This window comes from Petaurus breviceps, unplaced genomic scaffold (assembly GCF_028583685.1).
Source record: "Petaurus breviceps papuanus isolate PSGF00001 unplaced genomic scaffold, PetGlider_PUasm1.0 91133, whole genome shotgun sequence".
NCBI classification, from domain to species: Eukaryota; Metazoa; Chordata; class Mammalia; order Diprotodontia; family Petauridae; genus Petaurus; species Petaurus breviceps.
The window spans coordinates 75,801,552-75,811,476 of NW_027187419.1; the positions used below are offsets into that span (position 1 = coordinate 75,801,552).

At 42.3% G+C, this 9,925-nt stretch overlaps 1 protein-coding gene across 4 annotated transcripts in view; it reads right to left on the minus strand.

Annotated features, from left to right (window-relative positions):
* STAM2 (signal transducing adaptor molecule 2) overlaps window positions 1–4,773 on the minus strand; it is a 46,980-nt gene extending 42,207 nt beyond the window's left edge. For 2 of the 4 annotated variants that reach the window (XM_069080246.1, XM_069080249.1), the window contains exon 1: window positions 4,575–4,772. In XM_069080246.1, coding sequence (XP_068936347.1) covers window positions 4,575–4,614 — 40 coding nt within the window. In that variant the 5' untranslated portion in view covers window positions 4,615–4,772. Of the gene's footprint in view, window positions 1–4,574 lie in introns of all 4 variants that reach the window. The other 2 variants (XM_069080247.1, XM_069080248.1) reach the window with 2 other exon arrangements.
* Window positions 4,774–9,925: the final 5,152 nt, after the last annotated feature.

Sequence of the window (9,925 nt, forward strand, 5' to 3'; positions counted from 1 at the left end):
GAAATTAAACAAGAACCATCCAGAATATCAACGTATTTGTCAACAAAAAATATCAACAATAGTCAAAGGTTAGACCTTATAAATCCTACCTTTGGCATCTCCCTCCCCTCTGAAATGCTGTGATCAGGTTTATAAAATCTCTAATTCTTTGGGCACAAGATTTTGATGCAAAGAGAATATGAGCTAAAATCTGTAGACAGGAGAAAATATTAATTAACAGCTTTAGACTAAGGTTTAGGATATAAGTAATTATCAAAGGCTTAGCAACAGTAGAAGATGATGTTTGAACAAGGAATAACAAGTTTATCTCGCTGGAGTGAATGGAAAAAAGGAAAGGAAATGGAAGTTGGAGAGCAAAAAGAAAAGACTCAAAAGCAAATGGGAGGAGAAAATAAGGTAGAGGTATATCTCAGAGAGAGAAGAAAGAAGGGAAAAGGGAACTACTGGGAATTTTAAGTCTCACAAAGTTATTTTTCTTCAAAGGCATACAGAAACTTTAAGAATGGCACCCTAGAATAATGGAAATAGCTGACATTTTATAGTGCTTTAATGTTTACAAAAGCACTTTAACAACATTATTTCTTTGTAAAATTGGTATATCTTACTATTATTTTAAAAAATAAGCAGATGTTACAATGAAAGTGTGTACTGGGTATGTAACTCACCAAATTACTATATATTTAACCTGGAAAGACTTTCTGAAGGAAGATTTGAAAATAACTTCAAATAAAAAAAAAAAAACAGCAGTCTGTATGATGTTAGCTACTGTAGGTATTTGAGATGGCCGTGAAAAGACAAAGGAGAAAATGAGAGATCATATGTGAGTGAACTAAAGAGAAGTGGTTTAGGGGGCAGCTAGGTGGTGCAGTGAATAGAGTACCAGCGCTGGAGTCAGGAGGACCTGAGTTCAAATCACACTTAATACTTACTAGCCATGTGACCTTGGGCAAGTCACTTAACCCCAATTGCCCTGCATTCCCCCCTCTAAAATGCAAAAACAAAGAGAGAAGTTGTTTAAAAAAATATTCTTAAACAATCGAATGGACACTAGAAAAAAATCTCAAAGCCAGATAATCTCAACTGCTTTGTTGTGCTTAATTGTTTTAAATTAAAATGAAGTGCAGTGTAGAGGAAAAGATAATCACAAAAACAAATCTTTTCTCTATGCTTGTAAACACATACAGAACTTTCTGCATTTATATTACTAAAGATCTGACGCTACTCGCCAGGTACAGACTACGGCACACAGGGGTCTAAGAAGATAACACTGCCTCCTCCCTTTTAGACTGATGCCATCCAAGGAGAACAGCTTCATATCTCCCATCTCCATTACTCAATAATACTAGTTTACATTTATAGTTTTGACATTTTCAAACTGCTTTAGACATGAAATATGCAATATAATTATTTTTTCCCTTTTTTGAAGTAAAGCACCTGCACCAGGGGTGGGGAACCTGTGACCTCCAGTGCAGCCTTTTGACTGAATCCAAATTTTATGGAAAAAAATCATTTTATTAAGGGGCCACACTTGAGGCCCTAGAGGACCACATGTGGCCTTGAGGCGGCAATTTCCCCATCCCTGACCTGGGTTTTAGTCTTGTATTCCACCTAATGCATGTCAGCCTTTCTGATGGGAGGATGGGGCCATAAAATCCCGACCACCATTTAAGGAGGGAGCTGAGGTCAGAACATCTCATTTCTCACCTGGCTGCACTTCTCTGGGATTTCTCTGACTTTTCCAACATGCCCCCAGAATTGGGTACTTTCCCCTCCTCTCACCCAGCTTTTCAGCTTCTTTTTTGTGTGCAGTCTTCCTCTAAAGGATAGTAAGCTCCTTAAGGGCAGGCTCTTTTGTTTTTGTATTCCCAGCACTGAGCACAGAGTCTGGCACAAAGGAAGCACTTAGTAAATGTAGACTGAAAAAAACAACCTTTCACTAGATCCCACTTCCTTAAACAAGGTCTATAGCAATCAAGATTGCAAAGTCATCTCCTATGACCTTCATTGCCTGAGGTTCTTTACAACCTATTAACTCAAACTTCTAACCCCAATATTCTACTAAAACAATTTTCTACTAAAGTTACCAAGAAAGCCTATTAATTGCATAATATTTCACAACTCTCCCCCCTCCTTGAAATCTGATTCTCCTTTAATTTTCCAGTCTTATAATATTACTGAACTCAGAGGGGTCTTACAGGCCTTCTAATTCAATTCCATAATTTTACTGATGAGGAAAATAAGGCTCAGAAATGTTAAGTTACATGCCCATGGTCACATAGATGGCATAGAGGTGAGATGAGAACCTAGGTCCTCTGATACTATCTCATTCTACTTTGCTTCAAAGATTCTAATGGCAGCCAATCTATTCTTCTCTCTCTGCCCTCTCCTCCCATTTTTCAGATATTGTAGATTCTCTTCCCCTTGTCTAGAGATTCCTCAGACCACATTTCCACCTGAGAAATTATTCTCAATGTTTAAGATCTATTAAAGGTGTCACCATCTCTATGAAGTGATTTCTCTTTCTCAGATTTCTTAATGTCTCAACCTGCTTCCTCCCACTTAACCACATTCTACCAGGATTCACTTTGCGTATCTATCTCCCCTGAAAATTCCTTGAGGGCAAGGAATATGTAGTTCTTCCATCTTTGTTGTCACAAGTGCAGTCACAGTGCTTTGCAAACAGGATCAGAGATCAGAGCTGGAAGAGGCCACCTCCCATTTTACAGATGAAGAAACTGAGGCTCAGAAAGACTAAGTAACTTTCCCAGAGGCCCAGAAAGAATGAATTGACTTCAGGGGTGGCTAGGTGGCACAGTGAACAGAGACAAGCCCTGGGGTCAGGAGGATCTGAGTTCAAATTTGGCTTCAGACACTCAACATTCACTAGACCTGTGACTTTGGGCAACTCCTTTAACCCCAATTGCCCAGCCCTCCCCACCTCCAAAAAACAAACAAACAAAAAAAGAATGAATGACTTGCCCAAAGTCACAAAGTATTAAGTCCCAGACTCAATATTTGAGATCCTCTGACTAAATCTGGGATTCCTTTTGTTAACACACATAAAAGGGGCTTAATATTGGCTGACTTGGGTCAGGAGACCTGTTACGATCCTGGCTTTACCACAAACCAGGCGGATGACACTGGTGAGTCACTTAACCTATACACCCCTGTTACTCATTTGCAATATCTTAAGTCACAGAGTTGTTGCAATTGCCGAGAAAAGATAACTTGAAAGAACTGAAAAATAAACCGAAAATCAGTATAAATGTTAAATGGCTTTTACAAACTGTAAACAATTACCTGGTTTTCAAAGAGAAAATCTCAATTACTTAAACAAGTACTTAATTATGAAATTCTACATGGCCCAGGCATGCTTTCAGCCACTTCAGGGGATATTCCTCTTAGCACAAACTTCATCTTATGTAGTTTTTAGGCATGGAGTCAACCAGCATTTATTAAACTCTTACTATATGCCACTGTGCTAAGTACCAGGGATACAAAGAAAGTTAAAAAAAAAAAAAAAAAACCCAAGGTTCTGCCCTTTAAAATAAAAAATAAAGGGGGGGGGGGGGAGCAATATACAAACTATGTATGAAGAAGATACTGTACAAAGAGGATAAATTTTAGATGCCAAAGACACTAACAGTTAGAAGACTGGAAAAGGCCTCTTGCAGAACGTTAAGATTTTATGGGTGAGTCTGGAAGGAAGCCGGGGCAGAGATGAGTCGAATGAGGATCTCGGTCATGAGGGGGTTGGGGGCAATAACCAGGGGAAATGCCCAGACTTCTGAGATGAAGTGTCTTTCGTAAAGAGGAATTTTTAAAGGTCAAGTTTTGGGGGTTTTTTTTGGCTTTAAAACAATCTAGCTTCAGGCCCCCCTAAAAGCATTCTATCAAAACCCATAATCCTGAGGAGACTAAAGGTCTCAAGACCCAATTAACGAAATCTCCTGCTTTAATGCTCCCCTATCCTATGACAACCATTCTGCAATATTCTAATGACTACACGGGAGCTCTCGTTCCTTCTCTGGCACAACAACGAGGAGAGACGACCGACAGATGAGCTGCTGCCAGGAGCCGGGTCAGGGCGTGGGGAAAAGTTCCCGGAGGAGCTTCAGCCCCACGACTGGAAAAAGCCCAGATGGGGAGGGACAGGCTGCCCCCGGCGGGGGTGGGGGGGGAGCCTCAAACTGCTGCATCATGTCCCCGGCAGGCTGGCGAGAGGTGGGCGCGGGGGGCCAGGCCCTCGTACGGATACCGAAGGGAGGGGATTTGACACCATCATCTCTCCATTAACCGTTTCCTTCGGAGTCCGTCCGCAACGGGACAAGGAGTCCTGCTAGGGGGTGTGGGGTGCAGAGGGAAGTCTGGGGAAGGCGCTGACTCCTTAGCGGGCCACCCCCAGGGAGGGGAAGGGGCAGCAGGATGGAAGAGGGACCAGTGCCCAAAGAAACGCCGCCCTTGATTCCTTTCCCCAGATCACCCCCCAGCACCGGCGCCACCGCCCCTTCTCACCCCGGCCCCGTCTCCAGGGGAACAGCCCTTGTAGCCCAGGACCTGGCCCGGTGACTCACCAACATCCTGGTCAAATGGATTAGACGTAAATAAGGGCATCTTGCCGCAACACGGTCCGTTCCAGGTGAGGCGCGATAAGAGGGAATGAAGCAGCGGCGGCGGCGGCGACGGAGGGGGGCTACAATACCTAGCCTCCAACTCGACCCAGCGGCCGCCGCTTCCTAGAAGGTCCTCGGCCCAGCCTCAGCACTTCCGCAAATGCAGCTGCCCCTGCTCGTGCCTGATCCGAAAGGGCCGAAACCTCCCAAGTCTCCGGCACTATGCCTTCCCTTGGCTAGACCCAGACGGGACATCAGTGCTCTTTCCCGTTTTCTCCTCCATAAGCAGGTTCAAGGGAGGGCGACTACCTTGATTCCAGGGTCACGCGGTCTTCAGGCGTTAGCCTTAACCACCTTTCGATCTCGAGGACCCCTTCCGGAATAGGGAACTTCGAGGACCGGAAGTTGTGACAGAAGCCTGGAAGCTGAGCGTCAGATTGGCTAGAGTCCGGCACAAAGGCCGATTGGTGGCATCAGGGGGCGCCCATGCCCAGGCTTTCCACAACGTTCCTGCGCCCTCTCCGGAACTTAACTGGGAAGCATCGGTCCTTAAGCAGATGAAACAACACAGTCCAGCATTTTATTACTGCTCAGCCTCCTCCATAGATGCTGGGTTCCCGGGAAATGGGGGTGAGAACCAGCTTGATCGCCAGACTTGGTTCTCCCGCCATGATCGATGTAGTGGGAAGGGCAGTTGGCTAATGAGACCCAGGTTCAAATTATGATGTTGACATTTGACTTGTTTGATCAATTAATATTTTGAGGCCTCATGTTCTTCCCCCGAAAAATAATGAAATATCGCTTAATTTGCAGAGCCTCCAGGAAAGCATTAGGTGAAGCCGGTTGGCTTTGGATCCGACCTCCCTAGGCTAGAGGTGTGTCTTCCAGGACTAGCCCGGAGAGCTTCTAGGAAATGCAGTCCTGGGATGTTTCTCCCCTCTCTGGGAACTCTGGACAGGGCGGGGGCGGGGGCGGGGCGGAGGCCAGCTGAGCAGGAGGTACCTCTGGTTGCGTCCAGTTTTGAGAGTGAGACTGTATTGGTGTTTAGAGAAAAGATGAAACAGACACCTAGCAGATTTCAGTGGAAGTTAATTGAGGAAGGGAAAAAGGAGCGCCAGCAGGCATCTTGCAGTGCGAGTCTAGAAACTGGGAAGCTGCACATCGAGGGGCAGCAACGGAGATGGAGTTGTTGTCTGGGTCCCAAGTGCTGGAGCTGCCTCCACTTTCAGCAGCCGGAATGGGACAGTTGGAGGCAACTGACAAATTAATTAATGATTAAAGCTTTTATTAAGCCTTTACTGTGTGCCGGGCACTGGGCTAAACGCTGGGGGTACAAAGAAAAGCAAAGGGGCCTTTGGGGTAGATGTGAACTAACAGGGGAGACAACATGCAGACGATTGTGTACAAACAAGATAGATACAGCATAAATCGGAGAAAATCACAGAAGGAAGACACTGGAATTAAGGGATAAAGGAAAAAGGCCCTTTTTTCTTTAAATTTATTTATTTACTTTTAGTTTACAACATTCAGTCCCACAATCCCTGGAATTTCAAGTTTATCTTCTCCACCTCCCAGTCCTCCCGCCTCCCATGGCAGCATGTGATCAAATATAAGTTCTACAAATACCTTCACGTGGAACGTTAGTCATGTTGTAAAGTAGGATTATAACCAATGGGGTGAACAATGAGAAAGAAGGGACAAAACAAAACACAAAAGAGCAAATAGTTTGCTTCAATATGCAGACTCTGTAGTTCTTTATCTGGATGTGGATATCTATCCCTTCATATCATGAGTCTTTTGGATTTGTCTTATAACCTTACATTGCTGAGAGGAGTCCAGTCTATCAAGGTTAGTCATCACACATATGGTGTGTCTGTAATTGTATACAAAGTTCTCCTGGTTCTGTTCTCCTCACTCAGCATCAGTTTATATAACTCCACCAGGTTATGAAGTCCGTCTGCTCCTCATTTCTTATAGCACAATAGTATTCCATTACATTCATACACCACAGCTTGTTTAGACATTCCCCAGTTGATGGGCATCCCCTTGATTTCCAGTTCTTTGCCACCACAAATAGAGTTGCTATAAATATTTTTGTACATATGGGTCCTTTTGCCACTTCTGTGATTTCCTTGGGAAACAGCTCCTAGAAGTGGTATTGCTGGGTCAAAGGGTGTGCACTTTTTTATAGCCTGTTGGGCATAGCTCCATATTGCTCTCCAGAATGGTTAGATGAGTTCACAACTCCATCAACAATGCATTAGTGTTCCAATTTTTCCACATCCTCTCCAGCATTTATCATTTTCTTGTTTTGCCATGTTAGCCAATCTGACAGGTGAGATGTGGTACCTCAGAGTTGTTTTGATTTTCATTTCTCTAATTAATAGTGATTTAGAGCATTTTTATATGGTTATAGATATCTTTAATTTCTTCCTCTGAAAACTGTTTCTATCCTTTGACCATTTATCAATTGGGGAATGACTTGTATTCTTATAGATTTGACTTAATTCTCTGTATATTTTAGAAATGAGGCCTTTATCAGAAACACTGGTTGTAAAAATTCTTAAAGGGAAAGGCTTCTTATAAAAGGTAAGACTTTAGCTGGAACTTAAAGAAAAAAAGAAAAGAAATGAGGAGGGAAGGGCCTGAGCAACAAACAGTGAAATGTGGGAGATGGAATGCTGTGTCAGGAACAACAAGATTTTATATTTGATCCAGGAGGATCAAATATAGGAAAAAATATCAAAAATAGGAAACCACTGGAATTTATTAGGGGGATGGTCAGACCAAAGCTTTATTAAGATCACTTTGACTTTTTTGAGTGGAGGATGGACTGGAGTAAGGAGAGACTTCAGGCAGGGAGACCAACCAGAAGGCTATTGCAATAATCTAATCTAGTTTGAAGTGATGAGAGTGGTGGCAGTGAGGGAAAAGGGAAGGGGGCATATGAAAAAAGTTAGAATTAGCAGAATTTGATGACAGTCTGGATGGAAAATGAGAATGAGGAGTCAAAAATGACATCTTGGCTTCAGCCAGAGTGACTAGTAAGAATGGTGGTACTCCTGACAGTAACAGAAAAAAAAACAGATAGGAAAGCTTGGGAAAATAAGATAATGAGTTTTGTTTGGGACATGTTGATTTTAAGATGTTCAAAAGGCAATCAAGAAATGTGAGAATAAAGGCTGGAAAGGTTAGAGCCGATCAGATAGAGAACCATCTACATAGAGATGATAATTGAATGGGAGCTGATGAGATTACCAAGAGAAATAGTATAAAGGAAGAAAATGACCCAGGACAGAACCCTGGGAAATATCCACAGTTAGTGGGCATGACCTGGATAAAAATCCAGCAAAGGAAACTGAGAGGAAGCAGGCAAATGGGTAGGAAGAGAACCAAAGAAGTGAAGTGTGTTTTCCTCAGAAACCAGTAGACTTCATATTGAATTCAAAGGACACTCTTGAATGAGAGATGGAGTAGACTAAGGAAAAATCATGCCCCCTAGGCCAACTAAAGGAGGAAATGGGGGAAAGTGACCCTAGCTGCTCCTTAACAATCAATTTTTGAGAGGAAAAGCTAAATGAAATGTAAAAATACACCTAATAAGACATTAATTATAAGTGTCCTTAATGTTCTGTCAGAGCTTGACAAATCCAAGAGAAAGATAAGAAAATTAAAGATAAACACTTGATAGGGGACTCTCAGGAAGATGGCTGTATGAAAGATGAAAGGGAGCACAACTCTCCCACTTTTATTTAAGCAGTGATCTAAAAAGAGCAACATACTGGGGCGGCCAGGTAGCACAGCGAGTAAGAGTCGGGATGACCTGGGATCAAATCCGGGCACAGATACTCAGCACCACACCCAGAAATAACTGGCCATGTAACCTTGAGCAAGTTACTTAACCCCAATTACTTAAAAAAAAAAAATAAAAAGAGCAACATATTGAACAATGACCAAAATTTCAGAGGAAACTTCATAAACCAGCCCAGGGCTGAACAAAGAGAAAATGAGAAGTTACCAAAATTGAAAGTAGAGTATTGAACCACTACCACCACCCCCAGAAAAAGTTTTTAAAAATGCAAGTAAACAAAATAGGAGTCCTACATGTGGAGGCCCCTTGACAGCTTACTGAACAGGTAAGCCTGAGAGGCACAGAAAATACAGTACCTTGACTTAGGGTTTAGAAAGCATAGAAAAGGCAATAGACTATGTCATCACCCTGACCAGGGAGAACCCTAGAGGTAGCACTCCAACCAGAAACTAGAGTTGGGGCAATAGACAACGGTGACTAGGAAAACTTGAGGGAAGAAGGAAGGGTAGTAGTCTTGAGTAGCACTTTGGCTGGCAACAGCCAACCATAGAACTCTGACAGGGAATCTGGAACCTGATAGAACTGAGCCCAAGGACAGAAACAGAAGTAGAAACTTATGGTGGGAACCAAGGGAATCAAAGTCAAGACCAAAAAGGATCCAACCACCTCCATTCAAAAATGCGGAAGGGAACTGGCCTGACCCTGAAACAAATCTCAAATTAGAAATTGAGGATGGAGATAGAAGACAGAGGAGAATAACAGAAGACACCAAATTCTATAAAGACATATTGTGGATCAAGAGGAAAATCCAGAAGAAGAAAATATCTCCACTAAAAGTACAAGCAAAGCCTCAGAAAGAAAAAAAAATCTGAGCCATAAGAACTACAAGAATATGTGGGGGGAAAAATGATACAAGAGAGAAAAATGATCTAAGGAGAAAAAATTGGAGAACAAATAGCTTAGAATAGGAAGTAGAAAACATTATTCAAGTAACAAACTTGTGTATATTGCAGGCAAATAAGTGGTGTAGTGGATAGAACACCAGACCTGGAGTCAGCAAAAACTGACTCCCCTAATATTAGGATGAACCAAAGAGAACTCAGAATGACTCCTTTAGACAATTAAAAATATAAGGTGTCTCAAAAGTCTTGGTGTAATTTTAAACTATTAAAGCCTCAAACCTGCACTAAGATTTTCAGGACACTGTAATGGAACAAAATTGTTAAATGTAAAATAGAAGAAAATCTAAGTCATCTACTATCAAAAACAACTAACCTAAAACACTGTTCAAGGAGAGACAATTTAAGAGTTTCTCTGAAACTCCCTGAAAACTATGACAAAATGAAAGCATTGATGTCAAATTTTTTTAAATCATGAATGTAAATCACCCAGATTTATTAGAACCAGAGGGCAAAGTGGAAACAAAAAGAATCCACCAAGTGCATCCTGAAAGAAACCTCACTGATTCCCAGAAAACCCTCCTGAAAACGTTCTCATGAAA